This window comes from Paramormyrops kingsleyae, chromosome 9, assembly GCF_048594095.1.
Source record: "Paramormyrops kingsleyae isolate MSU_618 chromosome 9, PKINGS_0.4, whole genome shotgun sequence".
NCBI classification, from domain to species: Eukaryota; Metazoa; Chordata; class Actinopteri; order Osteoglossiformes; family Mormyridae; genus Paramormyrops; species Paramormyrops kingsleyae.
In genome coordinates, this window is record NC_132805.1 from 34577225 (window position 1) to 34596335 (window position 19111).

The following is a 19111-nucleotide window of genomic DNA, read 5'->3' on the forward strand; positions in this document are numbered from 1 at the left end:
GGTGAAGGTATTTGTGTGAACTGGCATCCCATAATAGGTGTTCCCCTGTGATGCCTCGGCTCCAGGCCCCACTGCAACCCTGACCAGGATAAGCAGTTAGATGATGGATGGATGGATGGCATCTCAGTGGTAATGTCTATTCCAGTACAGATTAACCAACGTACCGTCTCTGATATTTGGTGTATTAAAATACAAAGATATTTGGGGAACCGTGAAGCTGCTCTGACTGCAGTGCAGAATATGCAGCAGTTTGGGGTTCAGACCCCTCCCCCAGGGACATGGAAGAATCACGGTTAGGGTTTATTTTAGTCAGCACACCACTCTATAGTTCACCCAGCTTTTACGGCACATCTCACCACCTCTCAGAGGTCAGAGTCCAGTAACCTCTGAACAACCACCACCAGAGAAGGAGGAGATTCATGTGAGTTTGAGCTTTGCTCCCTGACAAGGTCTCATTCAGGACGAGCTCCTGGGTAAGATACACAGGTGGCTCCCGGCCCCAAATAGAGCTCCCACTCTTGCTCCTCTTGGTCTGTGCCCACCCCCCCAAGCTGACACACTGGGAATCATGTTTCTTTCTGCTGCTTCTCGGCCGTCGTCAACCTCGTCACTGGATTCCCTGTTCCAGTACATTGAGGAGCATCAGGATGAGTTTGTCCAGGTGAGATCGATCAGTTCTGGGAGATTTAGGAAAGGAGCGAGTCTGAAAGGTTCCCAAGTGTGTACATAGTATAATGAAACGTTTGTGTGCTTCCTTCAATGATAAATAACATACAAGGAGTAACACCTCCACAGACAAACACTGAGCATTTCCATGTGCAGGAGGAGTTTCTGAGGTAGAACTGGGGGAATAAAGGGTGCTTTTCCACTGCACCAGGTACAGTACTTTTGGTGCAGTATGTTTGGTGCTTTCCCTTTTCCATTGACTTATGGTCGAGTAACTACCAAAGGTTCCAGCACCTGGAGCGTCAAATCAGCTGGGGTATGTTTTTGGTACTTCTGGGTGGGACTTGAAAGGCTTTCATTATCGGTTGGTTATGCAAATAACCTGCCTCTGAAACACAATATGACCGCAGTCCTGAAAACAATCGCAAACTCAGAAAACAACGATAAACACAGCAAAAAATAAATAAAAGCGATAATAACGGATGAGCGGACGAGTGAAAGACCCAACGGGGGATAACAAACACCTCCACAGAGGAGCAGGCAGAGCTTCCATGTGCGAGAGAGTTTTTGAGATTAAAGTGTCAGAGTTTCAGGTGCTGTGGCAGCTGGTGTGCAGTTAGTGTTTGCTGGGGAGCCGGAGGGTAAATAACCCCCCCCTGGCTGCCTAAGGGTCCCAAAGGGAGGGATTCACAGTGACTTAAAAAGAGCTAAGAGGACAGTGCAAGACAAGAGGGGTGGGGTTTGTAAGCCGAGTAGATGTTTACGCTTGGAGGGGGCAAAAAAGCTGCATCTTGCTTACCTTATGTGTGAGATTACGCATGTATCTGATGCACACATAACATATGATTATGTCAGCCAATAGGGTATCAACAAACCGCCTATGCAAAGGGCCTGTGCAGATCATGTGCAACATTGGTCTTGGCAATTAATTCTGATTTCGACTCAGCCGTCTGGGGGGGGTGGGGGGGGCAGGGCTGTATTATTATATTTCCAACACTATGGTGATAAATAATGTAGCAGCATTAGCGGGACAAGTAAACATCCAACATGGACACGCCCAATCTGTGCCGAGCAGGGATGGCAACTTTGGTCAGCTGGCCGGCGTGAGATTTTCAATTCGAGACAAATCTGCAGACGCATTTACATGTATGTAACATCTTATAAATAGTCTGTATAACGGAATAATATAAATTTGCTGTAAGATATCTTGCTTGAGTGCGAGAGTCCGACAGTGTGAGTGTCACGCCAGATGTGTGGGAGTTGGCAGCGCTGGTGCTCAGGAAGATCTCAACTGAATCCATCTGTCCAGCAGAAGCTGGGCGAGTGGGTGTCTGTGCAGAGTGACTCCAGCACCCCAGCGCTGTGGGGCGAGGTGGAGCGTGTCCTCAGCATGACGGCAGACAGAATCACAGCCATGGGGGGTGTCGTGGAGCGCGCTGACATTGGCGCTCAGCAGGTACACTTGCCGTAGTGTCCCATACAAACAGATACGTAACAAAGCAACGTGGCATGACTTTACATGTTTTTAGTAGTTTATAAACACCTTTATAACAAATAATAAAGCATTCATAAAGTATTATAAACATGGTTATCAACATTCATCAAAGGGCACAACACATTATAGCCATGTGCATTATGCCTTATGAATGCTCTATGAAGCTACCATCTATTACACACCATGGATTATGATAGTGCATTATGATAGTATAAGCATTAAGGATGCCTTACACTGCATTATAAAGCTATCTATAGTGCATTATAGACGAGAACCTCATAAGTATGATGCATTTTCATAAATTCTTATTGTTATGCTTTATGAATGCATTATAACACATTATGAATGTTTATAAATTAGTAAAAACATCGCCTATTAATAGTATTAATAAAATTAACAGTATTAATACAAATGTTTTTCATAATCTTGATTTTAAAGTACTATGAACGTTTTAAGTAATTCTGTTAATAGCTAGAGAATTACACTAGCGAGTGGGTTCAGGCAGGATGTAGATCCTTCCCTGGCTCACAGTGGCCCGCCCCTCTCTCCACCTTACTGTGGAAGCTTCCAGGTGGGCAGTCTGTAAGAAGGCCACCCGTCATCCTAGCCCAATTTCACATGGACCCAGAGAAAGCCACCCTCTGTATCTATGGCCACGTGGATGTCCAGCCTGCCAAGAAGGAAGATGGCTGGGACACGGACCCGTACACACTGACCGAGCTCAATGGTGTGCCCCTCTACTCCCTATGATCACTGATTCAGAGAAGTTGAGGGGTGTTCCTTTGTGACATTGTGTCCTTTCCTGTTGCCTAGGTAACCTGTATGGCAGAGGGGCCACAGACAACAAGGGGCCAGTACTAGCCTGGCTCCATGCCATAGAAACCTACCAAGCCACCAGTCAGGTTTGTTCCCATAGTGATGAACACTAATGATTGGTTGTTGGGTACATTTGTTAACAAGTTTAATGGGTTAAAGACTGAAAAAAGAAACATGTTTGATAAGGGGCTTTGGTACGTGGCTTTTCTCCTACATTCCTGTTCCAAAGCAACCACAGTACTGGTCCTCAGACCTTCTAGAAGACCAGCAGATGCTTTTTTCAGGAACTACCAGTGAACATAAAGCTGATCATCGAGGGGCTGGAAGAGGTGGGATCCGATGGCCTGGAGGAGCTGACTCAGAGGTGCAAAGACAGCTTCTTCTCTGACGTGGACTACATCGTCATCTCTGACAACGTGTGGGCGACCAGGAGGCCTGCCCTCACCTATGGGACCCGAGGCAGCAGCTATTTCTTTGTGGAGGTAGGTTGGCCAGAAGGTGTCATGGGGGTCTGCTCACCAACAACCAGATCCTAGAGACAAGAACCCCTTGAGTTGGAAGGCTGACTGAAGTCAGAATATAAGTAACCACAGAGAAGATGATCGTGCCCATTGAATGCATAGTGTGCTGGAGCGTCATTCGCTTGGTGTAGGTATCTTCCTGCTTTCTTCCTGACCTTCCACTGTGGTGAACCTCGACCTCATTGTGTTGCAGGTCGAGGGCCCAAAAACTGATCTGCACTCGGGGGTGTTTGGGGGATCAGTGCATGAGCCCATGATGGACCTGATCGCTCTACTCGGTGAGCAGGACCACCCCCAAACACACAAACAGATTTTTGCAAGTGGCTATATTTTTCAGCCAGTAATGGTTAACCATGCACCCCCTGCTTCATCCTAAAGAGAAGATACCGGTTGCTGGAGAAATTGAGGTTAAGGCCCTTGCTCGAGGGTTCAGTCGGCCCACCCAGGGATTTGAACCAGAAACCTTCAGATCAGATGCACACCATCCTAACCGCTGAAACCACACATCACCCCGGTGCCTTCTGCATGACTATCATACCTCCCTCCTGACAGACAGCCTGTTGGGTCACACGGGGAAGATCCTGGTTCCTGGTCTAAATGAGATGGTGGCCCCCGTGACCAAGGAGGAGAGGAAGTTATACGAGGGCATCCATTTTGACTTGGAAGAAACGAAACTTGAGACTGGGGTGCAACGATTCCTGCAAGACAGCAAGGTACACCCCTCACTGCCCTCGTCACAGAGGCTGCATCACGGGACTTGGTCATTCCAGCCTTAACGTCTCCTTCCCCCTCGTCTCCAGGAGGGGGTGCTTATGGCTAGATGGCGCTACCCGTCTCTCTCCATCCACGGGATCGAGGGCGCCGTCTCCATTCAGGGGCCGCAGACTGTCATTCCCAAGCAGGTTGTTGGGAAGTTCTCGATCCGCTTAGTGCCGCACATGGAGCCCGCGACGGTGGAAAGACAGGTGCGGACCCTCCCTCTGACTCCAGCACCCCTGTGTGTCATTGTTCTGGTACCAGTAACTTGTTTTCCAGGTCAAGGAGCACCTGCATGGGGTGTTTGCCCAGCTAAACAGTCCGAACAGGTTGAGAGTGACCTCAAGTGTGGGGGCCTGGCCGTGGCTGGCTGATCTGAAGGACCCGCAGTATGTGGCTGGGTGCAGGGCGGTGGAAGTGGGTGCGTTTCACTGTCATGGTGATGAGCTCTGCCTGTGCTTGTGTGAACATCCTCCCGGGATTCCGGGTGCCCAAGCACTAGCTGTTAGTGTGCAAATGCAACAGAAAATACAGTCAGGACTGTGGTTTCAGGCCACCTTCTCAAGTCACAAACAGTAACTATCACGACACATGATTAAGATATTCCCTGTTGAAAAGCAGCATATGACCAATGTTTTTTTTTTTTTTTAATATATATCACAAACACACTTCTTACCCACTCTTTTGCTTATTTATATATTTTTTTAAAACTGGCTTGTTAGTGTTTGGAGTGGAGCCAGAGCTGATCAGAGAGGGATCCACCATTCCCATTGCTCACGACTTCCACAAAGTGACTGGGAAAAGCGTGATGATGCTGCCGATTGGTGGCCATGACGACGGAGAGCACTCTCAGAAGGAGAAGATCAGCAGGTAGGGATGTAACAGTCACTCTGTCCCTTTTAACGAAAGACGCTACATTAATGTTATTCTATCTATCTGTGAAGTCTCACGCATTGGCCGTGAAACACGCTTTTCACGCTTTTTCCACACCTTGTGTTTCTCACGCTGAGAAGGGGCTTCATAGCCACCTAACAGTAATTTAAATTAAAATGAGGTTTTAAATCGTCAAACACATATCTTCTCTTCTCAGGTACAACTTCATTCAAGGGACAAAGCTTTTTGTGGCTTATTTTCACGAACTGTCCATGCTTCACAAAAGCCTTCCCCAAATTCAGCGTAATATATGAAACTCCTTGTGGTCTTAAATAAAGATGGTCTTTCCTTTGGCTCCACCTTGTGTCTTCTTCAGGAATCGCATTTACGCATCCGCTGGACCGTCCGTCGACTCCGTCCTTTTTCAATTAGATTATTTTGCATATTTTTGCAGATTCAGCTCTGACGAGAAAAGTGTGGATTTAAATATTCTTTCTTGAATGTCATTTTTTTCCCATATATTTTTTAAAATTTGTCAACCTCAAAGTTATGAAAATAAAAATAAATCATACTTAGGAGTTTTTCTAGGCAAGTCGCACAAATGCGGTTGTAAACCACAGTAAGAAATAAGATATGAACGGTGTATTTTTTTTTCTTAATAGTATGAGAAGTATCTTGTGAGTGCGGTTCCTTTTTTGTAACTATATTTAAATACAACAATCAATACGCGCCATGCAACGTCAATAACTGAACTGACTGTTTACAAGATTGCTGTGCATTCACAGGAGTTTATCACTGCACACCAACAATCTTCCACTTCGCAATGAACAGTTTGAGTTGTATACAAATACTTCCCATCTAACCGAAGGAGCATAGAATCATTAAAACTTATCGAAGATTTTATTTCCAGATAGCTTTAAATCGGCAAGACCCCCAAATCCTGCGGTTCTAGTTCAAGCGCCAGTGCATAATTGTTCCTTCTTAAAATTCAGTAAACCCTTAATCACTTCTAGCCTTTCGTTGCTGTGTATTATTACAGACTTTAGCATTTTCTGCGATGACTGAATCCCCACGTAAACTATGTTGCACCTTGTCTGACTGGGTTTCCTCCCATACCCCAAATACATGCAGTTAGGTGATATTCGTCGTCTGTACGTTGCCCATAATGTATGCGTGTGTGTTTGAAGATTAAATCGATTTAAACTGGGGTACCTTAAATCCAACAGATTACCCGGCTAAGCAAGAAATCCGAATTCGTAAAACAGGCCCCGGGAAACTGTGCTTTGTGCTGCTTGGGGAAAGGAAAAATTCAATTGCTTGGGCATACCTGCGAACCGGAAGTGGAAAAGAAACATTTAGGCGCAATCATCGGTAGCAATGCAATCAGACGGCACGGAATACAAGGTATTTAGAAGCAAAGGTGAGAACTTTCTGTTCCTGGGAGCACCTCTCTGCAGGAAGGTCCACGCGAACCCTCACACCCCTGCAGATAAACCACGCCGCGCGAGCCAGGACAGCACGAACGCCAGCTGAGCGTGTGACGTACAGCTCATTCTACGGTGCGCCACTAGTGACTAAGACCATAAAGAGCGGACGGAGAAAACACTCACGTATTTTCGGGTAAGGCTTAACATTTTGCACATATAACCACATTCTACACACGTGCCGACGTTTCCAGAGATGCACTGCTATTCAGGTTTTCTTCGATCCAGTAATTCGGTTCATTAAACCGCATATTTCCGAGGTCGCATTTGGCAGGCTTTTTGGGCCTCTGTGCTGCCGTCGTTTTCTGAGCTTTGAGCCCACCTGGCCCGCCCTCCTTGCCGTGTCATTGGACACCGACGGTAATTCTCTTTCTTGATTGGCCGTCTGGCACATCTTTAATTTTGAGTCTCGGCAACCATTCGAAGTTGGGGAAGTGCCTAAAAACGAGATAACTAGGGAGTCAACGGAATGCTAATATTATATGTTAACCTGGCGCTTAAGCTGCGCATTTTATCAAAAAGGTGAATTCATTTAAGCATTCTCCATTTAATTAAGTCAGCATTTTGACACCGAAATTGTACACGGACTCAAAATAATGGCTAGCCTGCAGTAGTAGCGGGCTAGCATACCCGTTAGCCCGGCTTCCTTGCGTTGCGCTTCTCATGTTCCCGCGAAGTTCATTTTTTCTCCCACTCTGACTGTCGCCTTATTCTGTTCCCGAAATGGCGGGGCGAGTAATGGAAATGACAGGTCGTTACGCATCCCACAGCCGCGACGGATCCTTTGCGGTGTCCATGGGAGGCAAACTTTGCGAGACGCGCCGCCACCCGAGGTCGGCCGGCTGCTAAGACGTTAAACCCGAAACGGCTCGCGGGACTGTAACGGCAAAACACGGAGCTGCTCCCCGGAATAAAACACTTTAATAAGTTTAGCACAGCTCATACTGGGGAGGCCTTGTTCTGTATGTAATTAATATCCAAAAGTAATCTGGCAGCTCTGCCGTGGGAACTTTTCCGACTGGAATGTGCTGTCAGATCCATGCCCGTGGATGGTTACTGTCCTGGGACATTTAATAAAACGCGCCTGTTTTAGCTGCGTGGTCAAATAGCTAATGAGAGTTCATAATTAGCCAAGGTGTATGTATAGCGTTAGTGTACTCTCGGTTTGTTGCTATATTGCTCGAGTTTTTATGCAACATGGAACATTGTAGTTTAAATATACCAGATAAGGAATATATAATTACCGAATTATGTCAGGCAACGCATAGTACAGTGAAATTTTTGACGTGTGCTTTAGACTAAGTAATAGCAAACGATGAATACTACTACTGAGGACAATGTAGCATGGACTCGTTTACAGGTTGAAGTGCAGGAAACAGCGGACTGCCTTTGTTGTTCATTTCAGGCACAACGAAATGCAGTCTGCATTATACGTTTAATTTACAATATTTACAGATGTTTTTTAACGCTGAATATTGATTCCTAATATGAATAAAATGTATGCAATTTAAATAATTAACGGATTGTCGCTCAGCTGTAAGCATTTGCGGCTGCTGAGCATGCGGAGTGTGTCGCTGCTGTCGGGGGTCCACGTCACACGTCTCCGCTTTTAGGGAATCCTTAATGTTCGGGGGAACCCCAGAGTGCCTGGCCTGAAAATCTTCGTTTCCTTTTCATTGGTGGAACAATTATTTTTTTAAAAACATTGCCCACACTTCTTGTGTGAAATGGTTTAACTAAATATTGTAACCTCAAAATTAATGATATAAAAACCTTCATTACGGCTATATACCAGACGGCTTACTGTTAAACTGAGCTACTATGCCGATGAGTTTTTCTACCTGGCATATTTCTACTGCTGTGAAGCTGTTTTTATTTTAGGTAAATAGTCCTCAAACTGTTTTACTCCCACATGTGACAACACGTTCCCAATGTGGCACTGGGTGGTGACATCACCGGCTCTGCACTGGTGTTCTGTCGTTCTCTGGTGTCACAAGCTGGGCCTGTTGCCTTAGGAGCCATGAGAGAGCAGAAGTGGATAAATCGTAATGGACAAACTCATCCCAGTATGATAACTTCCAGGTGACATAAGATATAAGATGACATACTAATGCTGCCCTTAGGATCTGGTGGTTTTTTTTGGTAGTTCTCTTATTCTTTTCTGCTCATGGGCTTGTCAGCTGAAAAACTGTCACTGTCATTCTCTCATTTATTTCAGTTCTTCTTGGCTTCTGATGTGCATTTTCAGCAGCCTGAGAAATATCATGCCCCCCAACAATAAACAAGCAAAGAAGCAAATAAATAAAATGATTTTTGTGCAGTTTAATGGTTATCTTGAAAAGTCATAAGTACAAGAAATCTCATCGAGTTTTCAAGATGGGTCAAAGAAAATTGCTGAAATAATTGTCTCTGTGCTTCTGGTCGGGTTCATCATGACCCTATACTGGATAACTGGTTATGTAAGATGCATGGATAGTGTTTTTAAAATCATATGAAGGGTGCGATCTGTCTGACCTTACGGCTGAGTGTCTCCCGATTGTGTCTGTGTTGCCGACGGGTTCTGTTTTCATCCTCTCCTTCTGAAAGTGTTCAATCACCTGGTGTAGAAGACGGAGGATGACTGTGTAAGGGTTAACGCTAAAGGCATTTACTTTTAGCTGATGGTAAGAGACTGGCAGTGCTGCTGTGTGTGTGTGAGAGAGATATTTCAGGACTGATGAGCTCTGTTGATGCCCCGCTGCCAGGGATAGCGCAGAGTGTTTGGACATAAGAGCTTATGTGGACAGATGAGAAGGGGCTTTTCATCCTGTAAAAATAGGCCTTTTAGACTTGAAGGTGAGGGCCCAAGGCATTGTACCAGGAGGTCACCGTCATCGTTGAATCCCCCACGTAGTAACTACTGCACATCTTTGTCAGCTCAATTGCCTTGTATTTACTCTCCTTTAAATTAAATTTATCTGTTGCCTTTTGTCTGTTGCCTCGGCTCTCTAAGTGATGCCACTTATTTTAGTGTTTTCTGCGGATTAGCCAGGTTATTGGGTGTGGCTGTGTATACGTGAAGGCTGTGCTTTAGTGAGAGTCCTAATGGGGCCCCTATGCTGCATTGATTGCTCTCTCCGAAGGATGTACCTCTTAAAGTGACACATCACTTTCTGTTTGCAAGCCCATTATGTACCCATGAGGATCTGAAGTCCAAATCGTCGTGTCCTTTATATTTCCCGCAGAGTGTGATTTTGTGTGTCGGTGCCCGGCAGTGGACAGGAATCCTGTCTATGGTGTTACGCCCTGTATTTCTGGGTATAGACTCCAGACTTGCTGTCATCCTGTATGGAAAACGGAACATAGAAGATGCATGGATGTAGGTTTTCTTACTGTCAAACAGACATCACATGTAATTAAATCCAGCAGGTTCATATTTGTGTTTAGGAGGGATTTGTCTTTTCTGAATTTGCATTGACTGTCTTGTTTGAATTGTATCGGTCCACAGGTATACTGCTACTTTGTAATGAATTACTGTCTCTGTAACTTTACCTTTTAATAGAAGTTAGGCTAATTGATGTATAGGGTGAGGGATTGTTTCTGTGCTGCTCTTCTATGGATTAGTGTTACTTGAGATTTTCCAGTCTGTCTGTGCTATTCCCATCTCTATTGATTTCTGGGATAAAATACAAGAAGCATGTAACTAATAAGTGTGCTCTGCTTTTAAACAGCTCACTTCTTGTCAATTGCTCTAAATTTGTCTGAAGATTAGCAGAACCCTGTAGTACATTTGTCTCGGATATTTGCTTGGCTTCTCTCCTACTACAATGTCTGAAGCAGCCAAGTCCCGGTCATTTGAACATAATGGCTGGTCCTGTTTTTGTGAACAATCATCAACACACTGAAGCACACTTGCTGTTAGTTTGTGCCGTTATTGGCATTTTATCATGGGTATTCCTCATTCCCATTCTCATATAAAATCTTAAATTTGCTACTACATGTTAGCATTCATTTTTCAAATACTGTGGTAATGATTTTGATTTCAAAGGCAGGGGTTGTTGAGTATCATTCCCGCAGTTGCAACAGGACACAAGTTACTTCATACTCTTTTAATATTGACTAATACAGTATTTAACAGTAACCACAAATGCTAATCTTTATTTGAGTTTCTAACATTTTAGTTTTTGCCCTCTATCTTGAAAGTAAGAGCTTGGTTGAAAGTATCCATTGATACTTGTATGGTGGCCCCTTCATTTTATTTTCACAAATGGTGCTTCATCATTTAGTAACTGGGTCAAGATTTTTTATTTAAATTTTCTTACTTTACAGTGCATATGTGTTTATAAACAATAATGTCACTCAGTCTGTTGACATAATACATTTTTCTGATATTGTATTCCACCTTCCCTGTCATACTGGAGTTACCATCCATACCCCCATGGTCCCTGTTTCACTTGCACCATTTAAACAGTTAACGAATGTGGCTTCCCTGGCAGGAAGGAGTCATTGGTTAATATTATATGTTCCTTGTCACACACCCCCGCTTAAACAGCCCAGTGTAATTTATGTGCCAATTTTCCTCCCCAGGTGAAAATATCACTAATAGAATTTTACGACACTGCTGCATGTGGCCTGTTTTTAGTTGTCTAAAATGGACACCTGTGCAAAGATTTTATCTTTCAATTTTACCTCTGTATGACTTGGTCCCTACATCAGTTAACCTTTTTGAGTCATTTTCGTCACCCACATCTTCATTTTATTTCTCCATAGTGTCAAACTAGTCCACTAGATGGTGACAAATGATCATATTGGTTCTTGCTTTGTTGGAACACATTGTGTAACTCTTGCTCCAATACTGCAAGCACTTGTACCTGGGTTTTCATTGGAAGCTCTGCCTAGCCGCACTTTTGCTCCTCGACAGCATGTATGATGTGCCACTTGCCTCACTTGTACTTTGTTTTGGACAAAAGCATTTGCTAAATAAATGTAATAGCAGTACCTTCAAGGATTTGTATGGCATTACTTTTTTGTAATTTACTTTTTTTAGAAGACAAGTTAAATATGAAGTCTATGAATCTTCTGGAAAGATTTGAGAATGTTTAAAATGAATTATTTTGTTTTAACAGGTGAAGGACAAAAAAAACTATGATTTCATTCATCTGAATATTGGAAATCAATTAGACAATGAAATGGATAACTCAAAGAATAAACGAAAGTTAAGGTCAGGAAAGGAAGTAGCTGATGATAAAGTGGTACATGAAGATGAAGGGAATGGCTCAAGTGTCAAACAGGGATGTGATGTCCGATCTGAGGCTAAACGGCCCAGGACTAGCAACGCCACTGATGAAGACAAGACCCCAGGTGAGCCTTGTCCAGCACCGGCGGTGGAAGCAACAGCGACTACAAGAGATGGGCAGCAGCCCGATAGTGGCCCCACATCGGACTGCAGCTGTGAGTGCACTGTTTGTGATTTTGTGGCTAAAACCCCTACAGCTTTGAAAGTGCACACCACAAGAAAACACTCTCGGAAGGGGGTTGGCCTTAGGGGCGATGGCAGTAGGAGAGGAAAAGCAAATCAAAACACTGAACAGGAAGGCCACATCCAAAGCGCTGTATCTTTAGATCCCAGCAACAATGAAAGTATCCAACAGTGCTGCTTTAAGGCAAACAGTACTAACCAGATAGACAGGCATGTGAAGGAGACCCATCAGGAAAGTCCCAGTGGGGAGACGGAGACGGAGGCAGAGAAAAACGTGACTGTTAAGTTGAGCAAAAACAGTGAGACGGCCCGCCGGGAGAGCCATCATAACGATGGTGATGACCTACCACTCGCAGGGTCCAAAACAGACTGTGGACCTGAGGGGCCCAGTCCTGCTCCTGGGACAAAGGTGGGCCTTAATAACAAAAGTGAGCAGGATAACAGGGTCAGTCCGACTCGCATGCTGTTAGAAATGGTTGATAATAATGTGGAGAAGACACACATGGGAAAAGAAGCAGAGAACGAAACCATGGAAGAGTTGGAAAGCATCAAAGCCTCCGACGGAAGTAGCCATAAGAGAAATCAGGGTCTTGTCAAAGGTTTGAAGGCAGCAACAGACTCTGAAATTGACATTGACCCCACTGAGAAAAGTGCTAATGTTGATGCGGCAGGTGGCACACCCGGTAGCATTCAAGCAGGGAAAGAAGCACCCACAGTACCTATAGCACAAGGACAGGTTCACAGCAAAGTTGTTAAAAGAGGGTTAAAACCTAAGACTCAAAACACCTGTAGCTACTGTGGACAGCTATTTCCAGACAGGCCTAGCCTGGCAATTCACGTTAAAAGGCAGCATGCTAAAGAAAGTAACTTCCTTTGCAAAGTTTGTTTGTACTCTTGTGCAACAAAGTCTGAATATGAAAAACACTGCTGCAGCAGCAGGCACAAGAGATTGGTTTCAGAAAAGACTGGGACTCAGGGTGCCCTGGCACTAGTGGCCAGTAGCGCCAAGCAGCAGAACGTTCAGGAAATTGAGTTTCATGCTCATGGCGAGGGCTCCAAATCTAGTGCTACTCGTCTGGCTGCTGCCCAGCTGCTGAAACGCTCAGCAAATGCCAGGGTGCAGCTGCAGTGCAAGGCCTGTGCATACAAAACATACTCCTCCACTCTTCTGCTGAGGCACGAGAGGCTGAAGCACTCCAAGGAGATCCGCTTCCATTGCAAGCCCTGCGGTTACTATGCATGGACTTCAGAGGGCATGGAGAAACACCTCGCCAGGAAGAAGCACCAGCAGTCAGCCAGGAGAGAGAACCTTGGAGCATCTTTTGATGAGTGCGTGGAAAAAGTATGCTTGAAGTTGTCAGAAATTCAACCACCTCCCAATGAGATCCCAGATACCAGCAAGGACCTGACAAATGATGAAGACAACCTTGATGGGCAAACCAACGAAGCCACAGGTGCTGAAGGAAGTGCAGAAGTTATTGACCAGAAAAGCCTGCCTAAAAAGAGACGAGGTCGGCCAAAGGGGTCCACTGTTACAACTTGTGACTATTGTGGGCTGATAGCCTCCAATGCTACCAATCTCAGTGTCCACATCCGGCGGAGGCATAGCCACCAGTATAGCTTTGGCTGCAAGTTATGCAGCTACTATTGCGTAACCAAAGGTGACATGGATCGACACTGTGCCACCAAGAAGCACATGAAGCGAATGGAGGAAGCTAACGCTGATAATCCAGAAGATAATCAGGTAGATCCAAGCAGTGTGGTAGAAGTTCTGAACAATGGACAGCCATCCCAAGCAAAGACTCCTGGGGATTATCCTGGTGAAGGAGAAGCCATGCAAGCCACACAGGGGTCTTTGGATGAAGCAGCAATAGCTAGTGGGCAACTCTCTCATTCTGAGGATGGACAAGAATCTGAGTCTGGACAGGTAGTGTCTGTCCTAGGGAATGCATGTCAGGAACTGGATGGCTCAGCTCAGAAAAAAAGCAAATACGACTCTGTCAACTCTTGTGCTCACTGTGATTTTGTTGCCCATTCTTTGCCGTCTCTGGACCTTCACATAAAGCGGAAGCACACCAAGGACTTTGAGTTTGTCTGTAAGGCCTGCAGTTACTATGCGGTCACTCGCCGGGAAATGACACGACACGCCACAACTGAGAAGCACAAGCAGAAGAGCCAGTCCTACCTGGAGTCTCTGAGGAAGAATGAGAGCAGACCGAGCCAGGCAAACAAAGAAGCAGAGAATGAAGGAGAGCCCAAACTGGAGAGCAACGATATCCCTTTTACAGAGAGTTCCCAGGTGGACGAAACTGTGTCAGACCAAAAGACAAATGCTGGAAAATGTCAGAGTGGTGAAATGTCAGAAAGTGTTGCCTCTGTCCCAAATGTTGCTAGAGAAGCAACTGGCTCAGCAGAACCATACACTATAGATGCTGTTGTGAGTGAGAAGGCCGTAAAAAGTCAAGGAAACCTCGAAACTATCAACAATGAAGGACATTCAGCCTTAGATGAGAATTCTAAAGATGTTGAGCTGAGCCGTGGAGAAAGCCCAGCACCATCAAAGGACATTCCATTGACTAAACCTGCTGGAGAACCAGTGGAAGACTCTGCTCTAGAGTCAGAGGAACTCCCTGAGGATGACCTCCCAGAGGGAGGAACAGAAACAGAGGATGACTGCTTGGTGGAGAGTCTGTCAGATGCAGATCCAGACTATGCTGACAGAAGAGAAGATGGTTCTTTATCTGTCAAGCAGCTAGTAAGGGCTGTTCCTTTCGATGCATCCATTGTTTCCGCAAAAGCCTTTCTAGAACTGGAGCCCTCTGCGCTGGATGAAACCCATGCTACGAGGACATCATCTGCTGGTAACTCTGCTGGCAATTCAAGTCCTCTGAGTGGCAAGAAAAATAGTGGTCTTAGGTCCAAGGGATCCACGAGCTCACGGATCCGCTGTGAGGACTGTGGCTTCCTGGCTGATGGCCTGAGTGGCCTGAATGTTCACATAGCCATGAAGCACCCATCAAAGGAGAAGCACTTCCACTGTCTTCTATGCGGCAAGTCCTTCTACACTGAGAGCAACCTGCACCAGCACCTGACTAGTGCTGCCCACCTGCGCAATGAGCAAGCCAGCATCGAGGAGTTGCCCGAAGGCGGAGCCTCCTTCAAATGTGTCAAGTGCACGGAGCCCTTTGAGACGGAGCAGGACCTCTTCATGCACATCAAGGAAAAGCATGAGGAGCTGCTGCGTGAGGTCAACAAGTATGTCTTGGAGGACACTGAGCAAATCAACAAGGAGCGTGAGGAGAACCAGGGCAACGTGTGCAAGTATTGCGGGAAGGTGTGCAAAAGCAGCAACTCTATGGCCTTTCTGGCACATGTCCGCACGCATACAGGTATGTCTCTGTCCCACCTTTTTTTTTTTTTTTTTAAATGAAATACTTTTTTCAAGGGTGTGGAGTGTTTAGATGGTCTTGATTATTCCATTGTTCCATGCAATTTTATAGATCACATTTGATGTCAGGCTTCTGGGGTATTTTACATTAGCGTGGGTAGAAGACACGGCGTATAAATATTGACTGATTGTTCATTACCTGATGCTCAGATGAAATGTTAAAGCCCCGACCTCCATCACCACCCCAATCCCCCTTGGTAGCTTCTGTCCAGACAGCGACAGGTCTGTCTGGTACTCATCACCACATCCCCAACAAGATCTTATGCAGGTCTGTCTTAATACACTGAATGCAGGCCAGACTCCCTACATTCAAAGCAAGAGAGTTTGAGAGCTTGATGTAGATGAGACTCACTTTCCCAGTGTCTGGACAGGCATGCTGCTTTGAATTAATGTGTCCATTACCTGGATTCTCTTGTAATTACAGTCAATAACTCTTGTTGGATGTGTTAAAGCTCACTAAAAGCATGTGAAATCCAAAACAGAGTTTGGCTAATTCTTTAAAATAATCAATGCAGGCTCTTCAGATCCTAATTTCCCCTGTGTGTGGAGGACTGATCATTCTTAATCCGTTAAGATTAATTTTGCTGTTTACGATGCAAAGCGGGTCCGTACTGATTGCAGGAACGATTGGAGAACATCCAGCAGAGTAAGTGGTAAATTTACTTCTGTGAAGATTAAAAAAAAGAAACTTCGAAAAATATATATTTAAATATTTAAATATTCATAACATTTTTCTCATTAATTAGCTGCTTAGCAGGCGTGACTTAGCGCAGGTGTACATTATAGGGTTATGTTTTCCCATTTATTTGGCTGCCTGTGCTTTTATTCTTGATGATTCCGGAAGGGCCCAAGCCCAGGATTGGAACCTGCATCATTCTGGCCAGTGGGCTGCATATTTATAATGGGTTTTAAGATGTGTATGTGGGAGGAAAAAAAAGCATCAGCACAAGGCCTGCTTGGTCCTTGGGGTCCCATCATGGTCTCTTCTTTGTTTGAGACTGATGCCTCACAAACGTCGTGACCTAGATTCTTGAGGCCCGAAAGGATCTGTTACACACACAAACTGGCAAAACCACATTCCACCTGCTGATCTCAGGTGACACACTGCCCTGGCTCTCTAGCATAAAGTACTCATTAAATGGATGGAAGCTAAATGGATCATGCGCTGTCTTTGCACACTGTTAAGCTTGGTACACACCAAACCAACAGCAAAAGACTAGCGCCGACTAAGACCAATGAACGGTCAGCTCCTGTCGACCGATGTTTGTTGCCATCAACTGCCGTCAATTGTAAAAATTGTAGACTCGAGGCGACGATTGATATACAGCCCATTCAGAGAGCTCGGTTTTGCCGACTACCTCCGACACCGATTCAACAAGCTCAATCGGCCAAAACGGCACTGATGGTGACCAACCATGTCCAGCCACGCCATACGTTGGCATGACGGACATTCGCTGGTGCCGTGATGGCTCCCGATGTCCGAAAACGTGCTGGGTGTGTAATGTAGGTTTTAATATAAAGCTCCTCACTTTTGTCACCTTTGTGGATTTAAGATTCGTCATGGATCCACAGGGCTTGTTTCGCCTGCTTCATCTGCTTGGGTCACCTTGCATTTTTTCACTCAGCCCTCTGTTAGGTTGGATGTTGACTTCAGGGCACAGGGGGGATGAGGGATGGACAGACCACACCGTCGGACACCTTTGCTTTCCAGAAAACGAAGAGGAAGGTTTTATGAAACGAGGCAGTCTTTCCCAGTGTCACCTTCCAGTTTGGTCGCCGGTGTTAATTTAGCATGACACCGTGTTAACGGTCAACTTCCGTCACACAGAACGCATTTTACCAGAATGGCATTTCTGAATTTTACATGAAATGATGGTTAATAGATCGAATATCCTTCACAGTTCCCATGCTTGCTGACCCCTGTGTCTGGCTGCATGGTAGGAGGAGTTGGAGGGGGGGAACACGCTCTAAGGTCTCCCTTTATTGCCTCGACCTGAACCCCCCCCCCCCCCCCCACCAATTCTGCCTCTGTTTATCACCTGGTCACCTTTCAGTCTTTGTCGTTTCTCAAGCCTTCCAACATGTGGCTGGTTGACTCTCAGTTTGCGGCAAGTGAATTCTGCAGTGTGTCCTTTAGTTATGCCAAGATTATTGCACCTAGTCTAGTTTTTGCTGACAAGGTTTCTTCTGCACACTAGGGGATGCCATTGAGTTCAAATAAAAATGGCATTATTTCTGTTTGCATGTAGGCATTGGGTTATTCATTGATTATTGATTTTCCAGCCCCGCACGCTGTGGCCTTACGGAAGTCCAGGCCCAAGTGGGCAGTTCTGGTGACTGCCTCCTCCCCCTTAACTACATACCTAGTTTCTTAGCTGCCTGTGGCCCACTAACGACCCTGGGAGTGTGCTGAGCAATGTTGATGGATGATGTCCTACACCACATACTCCTTCATCCGGACACTTATGACCCTCCCCCCCCCACCCCTACTCAATTTATTAATGACAATAATTAGGAGTAAACCTCCTCTCAAACCCAAGCTTGGTGATTAGCGCTTTGATGATGGAGTGACCAGTGAACGTAGGGGACTGATTTACACATCTCACCTGGCCTCGCTTGGAGGGAGAAGGAGCAGACCTGGGCTTCTCACTGTCCCCTGATTTTCCTTGACTGCCCTCGAATTAAGAGGAGACCAGTCTGTGTGAAGAAAGCAGAGTTTGTCGGCTATAAGATCCAGTGGGAGTCATCAATGTTTCTCAAAAGGCCAGCATGTTGCACATTTCACATTAAATCAGACACGTTTGCCCCAAAATGGTGATTTCTGTATGGTATATCTGTGACTCTGCTGGGGTAGCGGATTGAAGTACACCAATGATTACGATGGGGTAATTGTTTGCCTCACACCAGTTAATATTTAATTTTCATCAGGGTCGAAGCCTTTCAAGTGCAAGATCTGCAACTTTGCCACCGCTCAGCTTGGAGACGCCCGCAACCACGTGAAGAGGCACCTGGGCATGCGGGAGTACAAGTGCCACGTGTGTGGGTGAGTGCTGTGATGTCAGCGGGCGAGGGACCTTTACAGGAAGAGTACGAGGAGAGAAGAAGGTGGGAGCTTAGAAGAAGGTGACGAGCTGCATGATAGAACACCAGTCTCTGTGATTATTCCTTACAGGAATACAGTAAGCCTGGCTTTCTGGGCAGCAAAATGAGTAAGATGATGTTGGGTTTGTTATGGGGAGGTACACTTAGGTCCTGGCTAATCACTTGCCTACATTCACTGCAGCGTTGTTGCAGTATTGTTAATATAGTGCTCAACACCATGTGTACTCAAGTTAGGTCCCATTCCATCCTGTGAACTAACATGTTTGATTTCATGTTGGTATGGTGATCTGCCAATATGGTATCACTGTAACCGGTTCCTCTAACCTACTTTTCTATGATTAATTCCTCTGCTATTAGTATTATTATTAGTATTAGTATTGCTCTTCCATTACTTTGTGCTCATTTGCTGCTCCTTGGGTTATTTTCGGTGTAAAGGGTAAGTCAATGCAGAGCGCTGGGTTGCAACGGTTTCTTCAGCATGGGGGCAGTGGG

General features: G+C 45.5%; 2 protein-coding genes and 1 long non-coding RNA gene across 6 annotated transcripts in view; 2 read left to right on the top strand and 1 right to left on the bottom strand.

Moving 5' to 3' along the window:
• Positions 1-301: 301 nt before the first annotated feature.
• On the top strand, positions 302-5484 carry LOC111844287 (beta-Ala-His dipeptidase-like). 3 transcript variants are annotated; one of them, XM_023812651.2, is made up of 11 exons: positions 302-661; positions 1976-2122; positions 2726-2888; positions 2975-3063; positions 3262-3459; positions 3692-3776; positions 4051-4211; positions 4299-4463; positions 4534-4643; positions 4977-5124; positions 5345-5484. In XM_023812651.2, exons 1-10 carry the CDS (start codon positions 569-571, stop codon positions 5086-5088), a joined length of 1323 nt encoding a protein of 440 aa, XP_023668419.1. In that variant the 5' UTR covers positions 302-568; the 3' UTR covers positions 5089-5124; positions 5345-5484. The 3 variants fall into 3 exon arrangements, with proteins under 3 accessions (XP_023668419.1, XP_023668403.2, XP_023668410.2); XM_023812635.2 differs by having other exon boundaries at positions 304-661; positions 4534-4675; XM_023812642.2 differs by having other exon boundaries at positions 310-661; positions 1979-2122; positions 4534-4675.
• Positions 3106-6513, bottom strand: LOC140592720 (uncharacterized). The gene is made up of 2 exons (XR_011993160.1): positions 6340-6513; positions 3106-5589 (listed from the first exon to the last, which is right to left on the bottom strand). It is a non-coding gene; the product is annotated as an uncharacterized lncRNA (long non-coding RNA).
• A 3-nt stretch (positions 6514-6516) lies between these two features.
• Positions 6517-19111, top strand: part of znf407 (zinc finger protein 407) — a 104239-nt gene continuing 91644 nt past the window's right edge. Inside the window, exons 1-3 of one of the 2 annotated variants that reach the window (XM_023812614.2) lie at positions 6517-6747; positions 11717-15458; positions 18446-18560. In XM_023812614.2, coding sequence (XP_023668382.2) covers positions 11780-15458; positions 18446-18560 — 3794 coding nt within the window. In that variant the 5' untranslated portion in view covers positions 6517-6747; positions 11717-11779. Of the gene's footprint in view, positions 6748-7004; positions 7134-11716; positions 15459-18445; positions 18561-19111 lie in introns of those variants that run through there. The other variant, XM_023812623.2, reaches the window with a different exon arrangement.